This window comes from Crocodylus siamensis, chromosome 3 (genome assembly GCF_052110815.1).
Source record: "Crocodylus siamensis isolate JL-2025a chromosome 3, ASM5211081v1, whole genome shotgun sequence".
In the NCBI taxonomy this organism is placed as follows: Eukaryota; Metazoa; Chordata; order Crocodylia; family Crocodylidae; genus Crocodylus; species Crocodylus siamensis.
In genome coordinates this window covers 192,169,301-192,189,047 of record NC_143397.1, presented here as the reverse complement: position 1 = coordinate 192,189,047, position 19,747 = coordinate 192,169,301, and the positions used below count along the sequence as shown (strand labels likewise).

The 19,747-nt window shown below is 40.0% G+C and overlaps 1 protein-coding gene across 1 annotated transcript; it reads left to right on the top strand.

Annotated features, from left to right (window-relative positions):
* Positions 1-7,884: 7,884 nt before the first annotated feature.
* CYP7A1 (cytochrome P450 family 7 subfamily A member 1) lies at positions 7,885-19,125 on the top strand. The gene is made up of 6 exons (XM_090037330.1): positions 7,885-7,964; positions 10,980-11,220; positions 11,931-12,541; positions 14,514-14,644; positions 17,599-17,774; positions 18,708-19,125. The coding sequence occupies exons 1-6, from the start codon at positions 7,885-7,887 to the stop codon at positions 19,005-19,007; spliced, it is 1,539 nt and encodes a 512-aa protein (XP_089893456.1). The 3' UTR covers positions 19,008-19,125.
* The last annotated feature ends 622 nt before the right edge of the window (positions 19,126-19,747 follow it).

Sequence of the window (19,747 nt, the reverse complement as noted above, 5' to 3'; positions counted from 1 at the left end):
TGCAGTTCACAATTTAAGAAAGATGTGGAGAAATTGGAGAGGATGCAAAGCCAAGGGACAAAGATGATAAAGGTCTTAGACTGCAAACTGTAGGAGGAAAGGTTAAGAGAACAAAGTATGCTTAGTTTGGTGAAAAAGAGATTAAAAGGGGATATGATGACAGTTTTCAACTATTTGAGGAGCTGCCATGAAGAGGAAGAACAAGTGTCCTCCCTTGCTGCGAAGGGCAGAACATGAAGCAATGGGTTTAAACTTCAGCAAAGCCTATCTAGATTAAATATATAATAATACAAACATGTTAAAAAAAACCCAACTCCCTAACTGCCAGAATAGTAGGACAGCACAACAAGCTGCTTAGGGAAGTTGTGGACTTGTCTTCACCGAAGATTTTCAAAAACAGACTAGATAGGCATTTAGAATATTAGAATTGGAATATTAGAGAAACAGCACATCCTGCATTAATGCAGGGGGTTGGATTAGGTGACCCTTGAGATTGTGATTGTACTGTGCTTGTATTGTAAAGTAATATCTGCAACTGAAAGGCTTTACTTTATTGCTCAACGTGCAAATTTCCCACAGTGGAAATAAGGAGCAACATGAGTCACACACTGTTTCTCCTTTTCTGGTCTGGTTTCAGAAGATTATATAATGTGTAGCCTGTAAGATCAGTAATGAAGGGGTAGTCTTTTCTGGAAATCAAATAAATCCATTTGCCAAAAAGGACATGTGGATACTAGACTGAACAACTGAGCTGAGCTGACGCAGCAAGAATGTGATTCAGACTGGCAGATAAAAAAACTTCATTTTGTAAAATCCTTTTCTTCATTGTTAGAATTAAAAAACTGCCCCAAATACAAAATCAAGTGTGTAATTTGAAGCAAAGGTAAGATATCTATTAACAAGTTTTACCCCTTCTCACCCATTCATCAATCTGGGGAATAGGGAGAGAGTTAAGGGTGAGTGGTGCTTGTCATGAGAAGCATTTTGAGTGACTTAGGTAGGTATTTACTACAAAGTTTTCCTGGTGCGGGCAATCTGGTTAGTTAGGGATATAAAAAAAAATCACACCCTAACCAGTGCATCAGCAAAACCTCTGAAGTAGACACAGATTAGACAAGTACAGGGTACTTTGCTGGTATTGCTTATGTCTATCAGGAAGGTGAATTAATTATATCACCACAAGAATTCTTTTTGCCAGGATAAAATGTGTCTCTAGCATGTACCTTCAAATTGTTCCTTGTGAATACCTTCAGTGAATCTTTATTTGTATAATGAAGAAGAAAGTGGTTTTGATTTCAAACATTTTAGTGCTTGAGCCACTGATCAACATGTATGCTAAGCAAATAGATATAACAGCCAGAGAACTCCTATTGAACTACTAGAAAACGTAGCATTTTAATGATATTTGTTATATATTGAAACACCATGTAAGCTGAAATAAACAACTCAGACCTACCCAATCTGCATGTGCATTTCCTGTGTGGTGCCTTGAAAATATAGGCACACAGAATGTTCTACAAAATACAAGCCAATAGTTTCTCTTTTTATGATAAACTGTATCTCTCCATCCAAAATTATTCTAAATACCATAGACTTGAATGAGATGCCAAGATGTCAGCACTTCTTGCTGAGGAGCTGAATGACAAATTTAAATCCTTTTTTATTTATAACTTACATTATACTAGCAATATAATATACACTTCTTTGCCTCATTAGTGATCCAATGCCTTCATTTGTATAAACTAACTCACCTGGGGGTCATGACTGACCACAAGATGAACATGAGCCTCCAATGCGATGCTGCGGCTAGTAAAGCAACCAAAATGCTGGCTTGCATCCATAGATGCTTCTCGAGCAAATCCCGGGACATCATTCTCCCCTTGTACTCGGCCTTGGTGAGGCCGCAGCTGGAGTACTGCATCCAGTTTTGGGCTCCACAATTCAAAAAGGATGTGGAGAAGCTTGAGAGAGTCCAGAGGAGAGCCACACGCATGATCAGAGGTCAGGAAAACAGACCTTACGATGACAGGCTGAGAGCTATGGGACTCTTCAGCCTGGAAAAGCATAGGCTCAGGGGGGACCTGGTGGCCACCTATAAGTTTATCAGGGGTGACCACCAGGATCTGGGGGAATGTTTGTTCACCAGAGCGCCCCAAGGGATGACAAGGTCGAATGGTTATAAATTCCTGCAAGACCATGTCAGGCTGGACATAAGGAAGAATTTCTTTACTGTCTGAGTCCCCAAGGTCTGAAATAGTCTGCCATCGTAGGTGGTTCAAGTGCCTACTTTGAACGACTTCAACAGAAGTTTGGATGTTTTTCTTGCTGGGATCCTATGACCCCAGCTGACTTCCTGCCCCTGGGGCAGGGGGCTGGACTCGATGATCTTCCAAGGTCCCTTCCAGACCTAATGTCTATGAAATCTATGAACCTTTTGACCCAGCCTTTATTAAATCCCTTTATTAAATCAGCAAGTAGGCTGTGGACAAGAAGTATAATTATGCTAGCACAGAACTGAGCAGCCCTTCTGAATGTTTTAATTCAATTCCTTTAAAGATTTGAAATAACTTATTTTCTTGGGAGAATATCCCAAAAACCTATTACTGCAGCACCAAGGAAGACATATTCATGTCCAAAGGATCTAGACCCTTGATCATGCTTCCACTCTGAAGAGAAGGATGTTCCAGTAGACAGGAGCAGCTTCAGCTGAAGCCAGAGCAGTTGTCTTGAGACATTCAGGTTAGGGACAGAAATTATACATAAACTAGTATAAGTGATTGGAAACCAGTTCAAATCTGTAACACAACAGAAGTTCAGTGCATACAAACTGCTTTCAAAATGGCTGAAACCAGTTTAAGATAAACCTGGTTGGATGTAGTATCAAATTTAACTCATTTAGGTTCAATTGATTCATTTAACTTCTGTCCCAGATCCCCTCCAGATTCAGATTAACTCACAGTCCCCCATCATCCCAGGATGCTTTGCAGGGTGGGTGGGCTAGGCTTGGCCCAAGCTGTCTGCTCCAGCTGAGCAGGGAAGCATGTTCTAGTGCCCCCTGACTTCTGGTCTGGGCTACTGTAGGCATGTGGCTACATTTCTGGAATCAAAAGTAAATGTCTGCTCACTTGCTTATTGGTTCAACCTACACATCTCAAACTAACCTGTGAAGATTAAATAAATTCAGCCTCAGCCTTTTTGACTGTCTGTGCTTAGCCTCAGAGAACTCTTTACTGTTTTGATAGGGCTTTCCCTACTCTGTACTGATTCGCTTTTTGTTTCTGCTTTCCTCTCTGTCTGTCACTCTATTCATGTCAGATTCATCTTGTTCTTCATACATTCTTCTCTCCTATGCTGCTCCCTCAAATCTCTTTCCTTCCTGTTTCTTTCCATTATTTTATTCCCTGCTAAATACCATGCAACCCCTCAAAATCACAGAACTAAACTGATATTTGCTGCTGTCACATTGTTTACTTTCCCTATGTATGATACTCTTTCCACCAATTCGCTCCTTTAGCCACTACTATAATAAACATGAGTAATGATAATATGCAACAAAAAATAAATACAAAAAACAGGTGACTACTCTGAATCCTTACCCCTGTCTTGCTAAGAAGAGAGAACACCATGATATCAGGATGCACTTACACTCTGGGTCAGTGCTCCACCTCACCAACTTCATGGCTTTTCTTTTATCAGGATCCAAACTAATAGTTACATAGCATGGAGGTCAGCTCAAACTCAAAGTTGTTTCTGAGCCTATAATGGGACAGGGAGTAGAGGGAAAGGTTCTGAATCAGAGTTTAGGTGAATAAGGGGTTGTAAGATTGAGTTTTATGATAGGAAGGCATCTAGCACTAAAAAGGACAACATTTCAGCGCTTTAGCTGAAATAAATAGGAGATGTGGAAAGGTTTCAAGCCAAGGAGGAAAAAGTTCTGGTTCGGGTTAAAGCAAATTTCTGAGCAGAAGTAGGCTTGGTTAGATGGAGAATGTGAAGGTATCACAGCATTTTCTGGGTAGGGAGGGATATGATTAGGCAGAATTGAATGAAGGTGAATGGATAAAATGGGATTTCTGTACAAAGATAGGTGAATTGGTAAATGAGAATTTTGATCCTACATCATACTGGGAGCATCTACATGAGACGCTGACTGCACAGTAGCTGAATAATACTGCACGGTAGCACATCATGGCACCAACGGTGCTAGTAAGCTATTGCATAGTACTATTAGGCTACTGCACAGTAGGGTCACTTAAAAGTTGTTCACTGGCGCTACTGTGCAGAAACTCTGGTTACTGTGCATGTATTTAGTACTTGAGTACACAAGTACTATATGCAGTAACCACTGTGCAGTAGCATCTCATTTAGACATTCCCACTGGGAACTTAAACGAGTTTTTCAGAGTTTTGCCTGTATAGGACCAAATCACCCAGACCTGGGATTATGAGTTTGGCTGTATTGGCAGTGTGGAAGCAGGATAGAGTAGATAGAGGAGTGATATCAGGAAGAAAAAACCTGAATTGGAAAGGAAAGAGGGAGACTGAGGCTAGGAAAAATGTGAACAGGGGCTCAATCTGTTTCCTCTTATTGTGCCCTGTATTCAACTTAAAAGTGTAATTGCAGAAGGAAAAGAGCCCTTTTCCTATATAATCTCTCTGACTCCCAACCAATATTTTCCCCATTGCTCTAGCTGTACACTTCAAAAACCCAGTCAGCCTGTAAGTGGCAGTAGGAGAATGTCTCCTAGCTAAAAGGGAGGCATACACCCAATGGAAAGGAGGGGCCATCACCAGGGATGACTATACTGCAGTTGCTCGGGGATGTAGGGGGGCAGTCAGGAAGGCCAAGGTAGAGATGGAACTGGGACTAGCTTCCTGGATTAAGGACAACAAGAAGTCCTTTTTTAAATACATAGGGGGTAAAAAGAAGGTTCCGGGTAATGTGGGGCCCCTGCAGGACACGTTAGGAAATTTGGTCGTCACACCAGACGACAAAGTCAACATATTTAATGATTTCTTTGCCTCCATTTTCCTAAGCAGGGACTGAAACAATCACACCCCTGCTGGGCTCCCCTCAGGCCCCAGGGGAGGCACACCTAGGCCAAGGGTTAGTGAGGAACTAGTTAGGGAACTTCTGGAGGGACTGGATGTATGCATGTCAGCTGGTCCGGACGATCTCCACCCTCGAGTACTAAGGGAATTGGCCGAGGTCATTGCAGGACTCTTGGCACAGCTTTACGAGCACTCGTGGTGCTCTGGTGTGGTGCCAGAGGACTGGAAGAGGGCCAATGTGGTTCCCATCTTCAAAAAGGGGAAGAAGGAGGACCCAGGAAACTATAGGCCAGTTAGTCTTACCTTGAACCTGGGCAAGCTTTTTGAGAAAATTTTTATTCTGGCGCATATCCACGAGGGGCCAGCAGGGGAGATCATGCTTAGGGGCGACTAACACAGGTTCATTAGTGGCAGGTCCTGTCAGACCAACCTGGTGGCCTTCTATGATCAGATCACCAAATCATTATTGACTCCAAGATGAACATGGGCCAACAATGCTAGGTCACGGTTGGCAGGGCTAACTGGACCTTGTCATGCATCCACAGGTGCAGCTCAAGTAGAGCCAGGGAAGTGATCCTCCCCCTCTATGCAACGCTGGTCAGGCCACAGCTGGAGTACTGTGTCCAGTTCTGTGCGCCCCATTTCAGGAGGGATGTGAACAACATTGAAAGGGTCCAGAGGAGGGCCACCCACATGATCCGGGGACTACAGGGCAGACCCTACAATGAAAGACTGCAGGACCTAAACCTGTTCAGCCTTCACAAGGGAGGGCTGAGGGGGGAACCTGGTGACTGTCTATAAACTCACTGGGGGGACCAGAAGGGTTTAGGGGAGACACTGTTTCCCCTAGCACCCCCTGGCATGACAAGGAACAATGGACACAAGTTATTAGAGAGTAGATTTAGATTAGACATCCGTAAGAACTACTTCACAGTTAGGGCGGCTAGGAGCTGGAACCAACTTCCTAGGGAAGTGGTGCAGGCTCCTACCCTGGGGATCTTTAAGAAGAGGCTTGATGACTACTTGGCTGGACTCATTTGAGTCCAGTCTTTTCTCCCGCCCAGGTGGTGGGTCAGACTTGAAGATCTATAAGGTCCCTTCCGACCCTACTTCTGTGGTTCTATGATATGATTCATTAGATGCAGGGGCAGCAGTGGACATAGTCTTCCTGGACTTTTGGAAGGCCTTCGACACTGTCTCTCATCCTGTTCTCATTAAGAAACTGGGGGACTGTGGTGTCAACACCCACACAGTCAATTGGGTTGCCAACTGGTTGGAGAGCTGCACCCAGACAGTGGTGGTGGATGGGTCATGTGGTGCTGGAGGGATGTGGGCAGTGGGGTTCCACAGGGCTCAGTCCTTGGGTCCGCACTGTTCAACATCTTCATCAGCGACTTGAACGAGGGGGTAAAAAGCACCCTGTTCAAATGTGCTGATGACACTGAGATGTGGGGGGATGTGGGCACGCTAGAAGGGAGGAATAGGCTGCAATCGGACCTAGACAGGTTACAAGGGTGGGCGGATGAGAATAGGACGGGATTCAACACCAACAAGTGCAAAGTGATGCACCTGGGGAGGAACAACTGGCACCATACCTACAGGTGGGGGAACTCCCTTCTTGTCAGTACAAAGGCGGAAGAGGATCTTGGAGTCATCATTGACTCCAAGATGAACATGGGCTGGCAGTGTGGGGATGCAGTCAGGAAGGCCAGCCGTACCTTGTCATGCATCCACAGATGCATCTCAAGCAGGTCCAAGGAGGTGATACTCCCCCTCTATGCAGCACTGGTCAGGCCGCAGCTGGAGTACTGCGTCCAGTTTTGGCACCGCACTTCAAGAGGGATGTGGACAACATGGAGAGGGTCCAGATGAGGGCCACTTGCATGATCGGGGGCAGCAGGGAAGTCCCTACGAGGACAGGCTACAGGACCTGAACCTGTTCAGCCTCCAGAAGAGAAGGCTGAGGGGGGATCTAGTGGCCTGTTACAAACTAGTCAGGGGGGATGAACAGGCACTGGGGAAGTCCCTGTTCCCCCGAGCACTACCAGCAGTGACCAGGAATAACGGTCACAAGCTGGCAGAGGGTAGATTTAGGTTAGATATCAGGAGGCGCTACTTCACGGTCAGGGCGGCTAGGATCTGGAACCAACTTCCAAGAAAAGTGGTGCTGGCTCCTACCCTGGGGGTCTTTAAGAGGAGGCTAGATGTATACCTTGCAGGGGTCATTTGACCCCAGTACTCTTTCCTGCTATGGCAGTGGTCGGACTCAATGATCTGCTCAGGTCCCTTCTGACCCTAGAAACTATGAAACTATAAGAGGTAGAGTAAGGTGAAGTGACAGAACCATAGTAACTTCAGCCCCATCATTTGTGTGGGGCACCAGCTACTACTGTATAGCTACCAGTTAATCATCTCATTTATTGCTAAATTTGAACTATAAACTGTAGTTAATAAACCTACAGCATAGATCAAAACACACCTGAAAGTCCTTCAAATTATCAAGTATTACAGCTGTTTGATTATTTTAGAACCTCTACTGATATGTGGTATCAGCTCAAGGCCACCTCTGCAAGTGTCTACATTCATCCTCTAGGGTTTTGGGTTTTTTTTTACAGAAATGTCAGTCAGAAAGAAGACACAATAAGATTCCATCCAGGAATGGTTAATTAATAGCTTGCCTAGATTATCTGATTTCAGCTGAGTGAATTGGGTCCCCCTACTATATATATAAAGTGACTCTCTAACTTTGTCCTCTACATCACGCTCAATCTTTAAAGTATATCTTACTAGTAACTACTCTTTTTCATTTGGAATTTCATTGCAATTGCTGAAAATGTTTCCAGCATCTTTGATCTGGGGAACAGTGGTGATACTCTGCTGTTGTTTTTGGTTTCTTCTAGGAAAAAGGAGGAGGTAAAGAATCTTTTTAACTATATCCGAGTCCTGTTATCTCTTATTTCATTCAAAAGATATTGTTTATATAATTAAAACAAAAGTAATTTGAACATAGATTCACAAGTAAAGGAGAATAATAAAGATGCTACTGTTTCGTTTTTTTGAGAGATTGATATTCCAGTATAGTTTTTTCTATAGCTAAAGAAAAATGGGCTAAGCAGATCCATAATATTATTTTTGGGTACAATAGTAACAATAGATATAAATAAAACTTATCTGTAAATGAAGACAAAACTTCTATAATTTGGTTTGTGCAAGGTCTTATATTTAGGCATGCTTAGTACACACAGGAGTTCTGGGATCTTGAGGTTTTTGAGCAATCAGGTCCCACACATATTTCTGTCTGATAATTGAATAACTGATTTATCCTTATGCTTTTTTGCTTTCTTTCTCTATATCACAGACAGACTGGGTGCAGTTTAATCTGAACTGGAGCTATTTTGAATAAGGATTGAATACTGAATTTTTAATGAGGCAACATTTGCATTGTTTACAGTGTTAAATACATATTTTCATGGGACAGGCTCTAAAAGCTTTATTCTATAGGCAAGTGTCATATCTGCAGAAACAAATTCAAGCATAAGGGGTTTTTAATGTTATAATTTTTCTACAATTTATATAGTCTCTCAGTTACAGTTTTTATTTATTTAAGAAATAATAAAATATCTAAAATTAATTGCTTGATGTAATATCACAGTAAGCAAGTTTTAAGCACCAAAAATAAAACTGTTATTTGTAACATTCTGCATTAGTCCAAAGGAAGGAAAGTAGTTACTTTCATCTCAAATATATGGACTATTTAAGCACATGCTTAACTTTCAATCTGTGCATAGGCATTCTGCCAATTTATGGCTGGAGCATATAATCTTCATTTCATAAGTCAAAGGCAAATTCCAATTGATTTCTGTGGTGCAGGATCTCAGCCAGGTGGGACATGCCAATGATCTTTCTTGAATAGGTTCAAAGTGCTTAGCATTTAGCATATCAGAGAACCATACAAGCCAAAAACCAACCAGCTAGTACAATAATTCAGTTTTAGTGTCTCTTGAAGTGCATGTTCTGTTTAGCCATGTCCAATTCTTCTTTCTTGCAGACTATTGAACTGATTTAATAATGCAGTTACTTTTCCCATTCTTTAGGGTATATTTAACAATATAATTAATACAGTGCTATCTATTTTAGAATTTGCAGAGCAAGCAAGGGCCTGACTCTGCAAAGAGGGTACCACCCATTCCTGCAAAGTGAGCCCACTTCAAAGTAAAAATCATGTTAGGGGTGTCGCAAATATTAAATTGAGAATATTAAAACAACTAGTCCAAAGTGTTCAGTTCCTCATGGAATTTCCTGTACTATTGAAAGAGTTTTGCCCGTGACTTCAGTGGGCACAAGATCAGACCCAGGTTTTTAGGAGACTGTCATATACCCTTTAAAGACACTGGACATGTCTACATGCGACAGTGAATATACAGTAGCCTGACACTACTGCACAGTAGTGTTGTGTGGCAAAAACCATGATGTGATGCTATTGTACAGTAGTATTAGCTTATTGTGCAGTAGCATCACAAAAAAGGCATTCACCGGTGCTACTGCACAGTAGCATGTCATGTAGATGTGACCATGGGACTTAGACTATTAATTTTAATGGGAGTAAGTGTGGTCTCTTACTGACAAATTAATAAGCAGAAATTACAGCCCTTTTTCTATAAAGTAGTGGTGGCCAACCTGTAGCAGGGTTGCCACAGGCAGCCCCTGTGTGTGGTACATGGTAAATTAGAGAAGGTATGGGCAGCTCAGCCACAGATATGTCAGGAATCAGAAACCAAAGCAGCAAATTGGGTAGGAAGTACAGGGAAGGGAGTAGAAAGCAGAGCAGATCAAGCAGGGAGCACAAGGCTGGGAACAGAAAGCAGGGCAACATATTGGGCAGGGGAAGAGGATCAAAGTGGCACCTGGGCAGTGGCAGAAGTACTGTAATTTGTGATGTGTCTGCCAAAAAAGTTGCCCTCTACTACTGTAGAGCAGGACTCAAACAAGATATTTTTAACCACTTGAATAGCCATATGGAAATCAATAGGAATACTTGAGTATATAAATTGGAGCTAATAAAACATTTTTATTCTTTTCCAATCAAAAGTGAAAAACAGACGCTTTTAATTCTGAGAAGTCATATTTAGCAAATGTTTTGGGTTTTCCATATAAACTTTTTTTTTGGCTGAAAGCGAAACAAATCTTAAACCGCTCCTGCTCTATTCTTTAACAGAAAATGTTCGTCTCACTTTCTTGTTGAAAAAAATGAAACTTAGCACCCAAAAGTTAAAAACAATAGGAATCACAAGTGATACTTTCCTCTTAATATTTTTGTTATTGCCAGAAAACGATTAAATGAAACCATTCTGGATGCCTGTAGCCTAAGGATTACTCATCAGTGTGGGCTGACCAAACTAGGCTTCCATAAAGTTACTCACAGATGAGATCAAACATATTGAAAGGCAACTGTCAGGAAAAAGTAAATAAAGTAATGAAAGAAATGAAGAACAAAGTAACAAAATGCTAACAAACCTAACAAAACATAAACCAAATACGTGTCCATATGAACTGTCAAACTTCGACTCAGACTGCCCAAAGGAGTCGGCTCCAGTAATGGGGCTTCTCCATGGACAAAGTTCTACCACTGGTCCCGAAAAGTCCTACTCTAGATCCAAAATATCTCAGGCAATTAGGCCAATTTATTATGTCCGATGTCTTCATCAGTGTTGCTTTGTAGAAAGATGTTGACTGGCAAGGTCATTCTTTCCAGCATACTCTTGACCTCTGAATGGATTTAGTTATCAAAGGGAGGGGAATTTCCTGTTAACAGTGATAAAAATGAAATGTTATAAATAGAGCAGTATCTTAATCTTACTTAGCTGGTAGAATCGAAGGACAGATATTAATTTAGATCCCTAATTTACAGCATTTGTTTATAATTTGCAGGCGTTCAGGTGAGCCACCGTTGGAAAATGGGTTACTCCCATATCTGGGTTGTGCCTTGCAGTTTGGTGCAAATCCTCTTGAATTTCTCAGAGCAAGACAAAAGAGATATGGCTGTGTCTTCACATGCAAAGTAGCTGGAAAGTATATTCATTTTCTCACTGACCCCTTTTCATACCATTCACTTATACGCCATGGAAAACATCTGGACTGGAAAAAGTTCCATTTTGCTGCTTCTGCCAAGGTACCACTTAAAAGCATTTTGATTGTTACCATAATTTAATGTTTATCATTTAAAATATCAGCATAGTCAAGTCAGGCAGTAATTATATATGTCTTTTTTGTAAGTCTACTTTGCTGATGTAATGCTTGGCTCATGGCTCACATCTACCACAATGTTTCAGTTGTTTCTTTTGTTTTTGTTTCCCTTAATATAAAATAAAAATGAATCTGGCAAATAAATGCAGACTACTCTAGAATGACATTATTTAGTTGGTTGATACCACAAATCATTAGAGTGGAAAGAACATTAGCCTAAGGTGTAAATTGGTTCACAGTGCTGGGGAGCCAAGGGCACTCAGACCTTCTCAGAAGGTGATCATAATGTTGGAAGATTAGAGCCTGGCCTTTCAAAAATGTTTTGGCACAATAAAGTGCTCAGTCAAACTCTTCTTGAAGCAAGTGAAAAGACTTCCATTGACTTCAGGAGGAATTAAATGTGGTCCTAAATTAATTTGATTTAGTTATAAACATTGAGTAGAATTTATTCTTGTTTACTTGTTTAATAATTGCCAAGATTTGTAGTCAAGTATGAATTATAGAGTTGATATTCTTATATTTCCCTGCACTAAATTACAAAGAAAGGCATCTTGGCTATGATTTCGCTTGCACATTATTACTCACCAAGGTTATGATATGCCTCATTTATCTCCCATACAATTTATTTGGTGGCAGGCTTTTGGACATGGAAGTATTGACCCAAATGACGGAAAGACCAGTGAAGATTTTCATCACACTTTTATTAAAACTCTGCAAGGTAATGCCTTGAATCCTCTTATTGAAACCATGATGGAAAACCTACAGTATGTCATGCTACAGTCAAGCACATCTAAACTCCATCCCAACGACTGGATAACAGACAAACTTCATGCATTCTGCAGCCGGGTGATGTTTGAAGCTGGCTTTTTAACATTCTTTGGTACAGAGCTCAATTCAAATCATGATGAAAATCTGTCTAAGCAGGAAATGGAGAGAGCACGTATTCTAAATGCTCTTGAAAACTTTAAGGAATTTGACAAAATCTTTCCAGCCCTTGTAGCAGGCCTACCTATCCATATGTTCAAGAATGCCCACAGTGCACGAGCAAAGCTGGAACAGGAACTACTCCATGAAAAACTCTATAAAAGGGACAACATCTCAGAGCTTGTCACTCTCCGCATGTTCTTGAATGATACTCTGTCCACTTTTGATGATAAGGAAAAGGCCAAAACCCATGTGGTTATACTGTGGGCTTCACAGTCTAATACAATACCTGCTACTTTTTGGAGCTTATTCCATATTATTAGGTAAGTACTAATGTTTTAATTTTCCAAAAAGGACAAATAACTTTCTGGCTTTGATGCTGAGAAATCATTTTGATATAAAGGGCCACACTGATGTCAGTGGCAAAAGTCCTATAGATCTCAGTAGGACTAGGCCTTTGTCATGAATCTGTACTTCCATAGAAACATCTTTCACGATAGGGCAGGAGATAGGACAACATAGGCCTTCTCTGTATTAGGAATATTTTCTAAAAATATTCTGCCCAGTGTTTTAAATCCAAGCTTAGAAAAGTTCCTGGCACCAAATGCGCTTTAAAAACCATACAGCAAGTCAAAATACTACAATAACAAAAATAGAGGTTGGCAGCAGAAGGCTTAGCAGCACTAGGGATCCCACTGTTAGGTAGTGAGGCATTTTCTGACCATTTCCATTTAGTAGACATAATCTTACTGTATGTTTTAGTATGCTTTAGTTTGTGCCCACATGTATTCACAGATTAATATTGGTTGCTTAGTAGAAAATAGTAAGAGAAAATAAATCAAATTAAATAGTGAGAAAAACTGAATAAAGTTACAATACCTGAAGATTTGACCCAGTAGGCCCTGATCCCCTACTCTGTTTTCCTCCAAAGGTGGCTGTGGAGAAGCTGGCATCCAAATCTCTGACTTGGCTTGGAAAAATCTCTCCTAAATTTCCAAATCATTTCCAGACAAGAAATTATTGTTTTAGCTGTTACCTGTATGTCTGTGATAAGCTAGCACAGTTAAGACAGATAGTATTTCCTTGCCAATGTTAAGAATTGAAGCTTATAGAGCATGGTTTGTTAAACCCCACAAAGGTGTTATAAAACTTTTACAAGCATTCTGATCCTGGAATCTTTTGGCAGTTTGATTTTGTGGGAGTTTTATCTCCACAAATATTACAATATTATGATACATCTTATATATGTCTAAAATTACTTCACCCATTATTAAAGTCATCTATAGTTGTATAGAAACCCCCAAAACTGAAACTTTATTCAGTGTAAATGACAGGTGGTGTCTACATAAGATTAGTGTGCAGTCAACTAATTAGCTGCACAGGAAATGTCTCAGTGTCTACATATGAGCCCCTATTAAATTAAACTAATTCACTCCACAGCAGGATAGAATTTGTAAATACAAGTACTATCCTGCTGTGGAATAAAAACAGGCACAAGAGTGTTACAGTGCAAGAGCTGCCAGCCAGCTAGCCCTGCACTGAAGCTCCCTTATGCCTCAGCCAGCCTCTCTGCAGCATGTTGAGCCAGGGGAGGAGGGGTGCAGTTCTGGGATGGCAGGCTGAGCCCCCAGGATCTCCTGCCAGCTGGGGCTGCTCTGTCTGGGCTCTGCGTGATGCACATATATAAATTGCGGAGCATATTGCTCTGGAGTTAATTGCTTCTGGGAGCACATTCAAATAGTGCTCCTATGAGCAATTAACTCCGGAGCAATAAGCTCTGCAGTTTATTCATGCACCATAATTGCATATGCCCAGGGAGATATTTTTTCAGGGAGGCAGAAAGTAGTCACCTATTATGACATCAGTCAGAATAGTTGATGATATGAAAGTGACCTATGATATCTTTATCTTGACTGTTAGCATTGATGGGACTGTGGTATAATCTGCAAACACATCATTTTATTCCTTATTCTTGGCATCATTTTACAATGATGTCATTAGTTATTCATCAGCAGTGTCATACACATTAATGTCCTACTCAGGAATAGATACAGAAGCAAATACTCAATTAAAAAAAAAATTCTGAGCATGCAGAATTTTTCCAATACCTATCTAAAAAGTATAATACCGTTTTGTCCGGATGCTTTTCTTCAGGTCTTTCATTTTACAAAATTACACTAGTGAATTAACAAACTGAACTGTAGACAGAAAAAAAGTCTAATTTAACTCTGCAATGTTTTTAATACAGTACTTCTATGACATAAGTACCTTTTATTTCTGCTATTTTGATTTTAGGAACCCAGAAGCAATGAAAGCTGCTACTGAAGAAGTAAAAAACACGTTAGAAGATGCTGGTGAAAAGATTAGCTTAGATGGCAAATATATTTCCTTGAATCGGAAACAGCTTGATAACATGCCAGTTCTAGGTATGTTTAACATATGCATCAATACAAGAATCCATACCACAATTTTAAGACTCTGTCCTATTTATAGCTCGTGTAACACTTGCTCTAAAATCCTAAACAGCCAAAAAAAAAAATAAGAGAAGATAATAAAGCCACACAAGCAAAGACATAGGAAGAATCCCAGCTTTAAACAGAATCCAATTTTTTTCCTATCAATTTAATTTACTGGTTAAGTATTATGCTATAGAATGATCCACATGATCATATGTTGTGGTCTGGGGCATGTCTATACTGCCTGAATAAAGACAGTAGTAATATGAAGCACCACATTCACTCCACCTGCACTGTTTAAAAAAAAAAAGTAATATAGCCACCATAGTGTAGTGCTTACCAGTAAGCTTATTTCCTCTATGAAATGCTGCACTAAGGCAACTACATTTAATCAGTTTTGGCAGGTAAAGTTCACAGAGAGCGTGTGATATGCTTCACTGCTGTGGTCTATGGAGTGGTCCTGAGGTGCTGTTGACATGCTGATGGTATCCCAACTATTAGGGATGGTTAAACAAACAACTTCTAACAACATGGCCAAAGGCATGGTTATTATTTATTAGTGTGTACATGTATCTGTATATTTTAAATTGCAGGTAATATTTTCAAAGCAGTCAATGTGATTTAGGACCTTAAATCCAAATTAGGATCTTAAAAAAATAATAGCTGTTCCTTTCCTTTCCTTTCTTTCTTTTCTTAATTTTTTAATATACTTTTCTTTAGTTACCTCTTGTTGCTAATATCATTCTTTTACCTTGATCACTAAAGCTCAGGATGATGTTTCTCCATTCTTGTTTTCTTCATATATTTCCTTTATCAGGTTATGATGGGACAGCTTGTCTGCAAGACACAGGGCAAGGTTGTTTTTTCTGTTCTCAAGCATTAAATGATTTGAGGTTGGGAGAGGGGATGGGATGCTCTTCCAGATTTATCTACACAAAGTGTCACATGCCATACAGATCTCACCACTCTCTATCAGGGGGAAGTGGTGTCAACAGTCTCTTCCCCTTCCCCTTGCAAGGACCTTAGCTAGGGAGTAGTAGAAAGGGAAGAAATGAGGATAAGGCTAGGGTTGGCATATTAGCGAAGCTCTAGTTTTATGCAGTGGTATCATTTTTTGTTCCACCATGGTGACATGAATCCCTGTGAAATAAAATTGTGGAGGAAGAAGTTTACAAAGACATCTTCATCAATTTTTCTCCTATCCAGCCTAGCTTGGTTATTTTTATGAGGAAGGGTGACCCAATTGTAATGATAGGAACACATTGCTACTTAAACACCTAGAAGTTCCTAGAGCTCATCTGAGCAGGAAGCATAGAAAACAGAGATGGAAAAGAACCCTTGGGAGACCCTTTCATTCCTGCTGCCAGGGCAGTCTTGTTCCCTATTCTATATTTGCTAGTATTTTGTCCAATCTTCTTTTAAGGTCCTTACTTCATCATTTAATGCTCTATTATAGGGGTGCTCAACCTTTTTGGCCAGTGGGCTGAATGGGTAGTGCCTGGTCCATCCATGGGCCAGATCTGGCTGATGGTCCTAATCTAGCACCTGGGGTGGTCATGGCAGGGTCCTATCCAGCCATTCATGGGAGAAGGGGGTTTGGCCCAGTCCCAACCCATACCATGGGGCTTGGAATTTGGTAGCAGGGAAGGGTGACAGTATTAACTGCCACCAATCCCCTGGATCAAGATTTCCTGACCTGTTGGGCTGGATGCCATGGCTCCATGGGCTGTTTTTGGCCCATGAGCTGGAGGTTGAACACCCTTGTTCTATTATATATTACAAGCTTCAGTGATATTTAATATATGTAAGTTATGCACTAAAACAAAATGAATAGCTAGATGTGCTGTGTATACTATATAGATGTTTGTGTGTATGAACACACACACACACACACACACACACACACTATATGTAGGCTTGGCAGAATTCAAGTTTTATTTTTTAATAATTTTGATAGATAATATCAATGTTTATTTTTAAGCATTTATTTCAATTGTTACCAATTTAAATGTTCAGGATTGCATGACATTAAAGATGTAGGGGGCAAACCATTTATTAGTAACAGTATACTATTATTACAGTATAGTTTAACTGTCTGCCATGACAAACATAACTAGTGTAGGACTGCCACCAGCTGAGTGGCAGAGCTGCCATTAGTGCATTAGCTGGCTCTGCTGATCCATAGCTGTCTTGTCTCCTTTGTCACTTCCCCTTCCTTTGTTCCCAGTCCCCTGGGGTTTCTGGGAGTTGCAGTTCCAACTGCTTCAGCACAGTTCTGTAGGACTACTCTCCCTGTTGTCACACACTCCATCAGCCATCATTTTTCCTACATCCCCTTTCTATAAATTTTGATTACTAACAATGGAAATATCTGTTGTTGGTCTTTGAGAGATGATATTGATGTTTACCAACGTGTACCAATAAAAATCAAATCCTGCCAAGCCTATCTATGTAGTATATCATGTGTATTCATGTTAATGCAAATGTGATAAATACATATATTTAATTTCTATATTAATGATAAAACACTATCCAGATAAAGGGAAATTTGATGGTAGAAAGCAAAACTTACAAAAAACTTTTCCTCTTGTCAATCTAGCTTTTGCTGTTTTCTTATATTTGTTCATGTAAGCAAATTTTTTCTTTACAAACTATGGTGCAACCTAGTTATAACTCACCATGTTTATAACAAATCCTGACTTTAAAAAATCACAACAGTAGCATAAGGTTGTCAGAATTATTATTCAGCAAATTGACTGTCCCCATTGTAGTGAACATCCTCTTTTAATGAATGTTTTCCAAGTCCCATGGTTCATTATAATGTATATTGTATTGCATGTTATAATGAGTTTAGACTATACAATGTACTGAAGGACATAAGCATACTATTTTAATGTTAATTATTTCCCTTTATGTTTCCATAGATAGTATTATCAAAGAAGCAATACGACTGTCCAGTGCATCCATGACTGTCAGAGTTGCTAAAGAGGATTTTACTTTGTGTTTAGAAAATGACTCCTATAACATTCGCAAAAATGACATTGTAGCTCTCTATCCTCAGCTGATGCACTTTGATCCAGAAATCTATGCTGATCCTTTGGTGAGTAATTATGACATATTAAACTCTGATCTCCAGCAGAATCTAAATATCATTCAGTAAAGCTTCTGACATGTTAGTGGCCCAGTTTTCCTTAAATGACCTGAATTTATGTCTTTGAACTCCTTGAACAGGCAAAAGTTAGAAGCAAGTAAACCACTAGCCTTGTATCTTTTTAGCCAGCCAAAAACTAATGTTGATAAGTCTAGATAGAGGAAGTCCCATACAATGTTCCTCAGCCAGAAAAAAGTTGTTGTGATATGAAAGTTCAAGTGAGGAGAAGAAAAGAGCAGGCAAGCTTCTTTGGGTAGATGTGATATCTTTTATTAGATCAACTGAATAGTTGGAAAACAGTTCTTTGCAAGTTTTCAGGCACCCTTCTTCAGGCATAGGGAGTCTCTGCTGTTCTGAGATGTCCTTGGAGATCTCAGAACAGCAAAGACTCCCCATGCCTAAAGAAGGGTGCCTGAAAATTTGCCAAGAACATTTTCCCAACTACTGGGTTTAATAAAAGTTTTCACATCTACCCAAAGAAGCTTTCCTGCCTATGTCCTGTGACCAATACAGCTACACCCAAAAACCCTGCAACAAGAGAAGAGGAAATTCTTTCTTATGGATAGGTAATGATGCTGTGGGAAGTCTTTTGATTTAGATACATTCAGAAAAGGCTAGACTGTACCTCAGCCTGTATGTGTCATATAAAGCCAGGAGAAGGGAAAAAAAACCCTTCAAAAACATTATGCTGCCCATGCATAGGAACATGTATTGTATTACCTAAGGGAAGAGTATTCAAGATTAAAGTTAGCCTGTGACAGGCATGACCTGCCACAGAGGTCTTATGGCACTGTCTTCTTCTGCTTGAGGTTGTGCTATAATGACAAGATTTGGTCCTAAAAGACACAGAGATTTCAAATGTGTTTTTGTGTTTCATTCCAGATATTCAAGTATGATCGTTTTCTCAATGAGAATGGAGAAGAGAAGACTGCTTTCTATCACAGTGGGCGCAAATTAAGACATTATTACATGCCATTCGGAGCAGGAATAGCAAAGTGTCCTGGCAGATTATTTGCTGTTCATGAAATCAAACAATTTTTGACTTTGGTACTTTCATACTTTGAAATGGAATTTGTTGACAATGATGTGGCATGCCCTTCTTTAGATCAGTCCCGAGCAGGACTTGGTATTTTACCACCAGGCAATGACATTGATTTCAGGTATAGATTAAAATGTCCATGAATATGTAAAAAGTTATCCACAGGGAGAAATCACTGTAAAGATGAACATGTATTTGTCTAAATGGACAGAACAGGACTAGATTATTTTGCTAATGCAATGCAATCTGCATCATGTACAAAGCTGATAGGTTCCCTTTTGCAACTGCAATTTGAGATTTTTACATCTGTAACTCCAGGGTACACTTTGCCTTTCTGCTAGCAAACACAGCCTGCCTCCATGCATTCAGTAGGCATTTTACTGTTCAGATCAAATGATTTTCCAAAATTTGCTCTGGGATAAATTTTTGTCATTTTCCCAGATGGAGCCTCTCATTTCCATCATTATAACATTTTCTCTTGTAAAATGTCAGGATTTTTTTTTTGTTTTGCCCAGAAAAAAATGCTTTGTTTTCATGGAAAACTAACAAAACATTTCACGTTTTAGTGAAACTGCACAAACTTGGTTTCTAAGGGCTTACACTGTATGTCTTTTCACAAAGTTCTAACCACATGAGCACAAATTATACCAAATAATGAAACATCTCTCAGTTGCCATGTTTCAACATTTTTCAACAGTCCAGTGTCTCATGGTGTATTTCACTGCAGTTCATAGATGCAGCTAGATCTATGCATATGTCATGTAGCCATATCTATCTTTAAATTCGCTAACTCAAATACCAAAGGGCACCTATACATGTGCCGGATATCTGCACTGACATGTGCTAATTAGCACACTTCAGAGCAGACTCAGTCAATAATTGA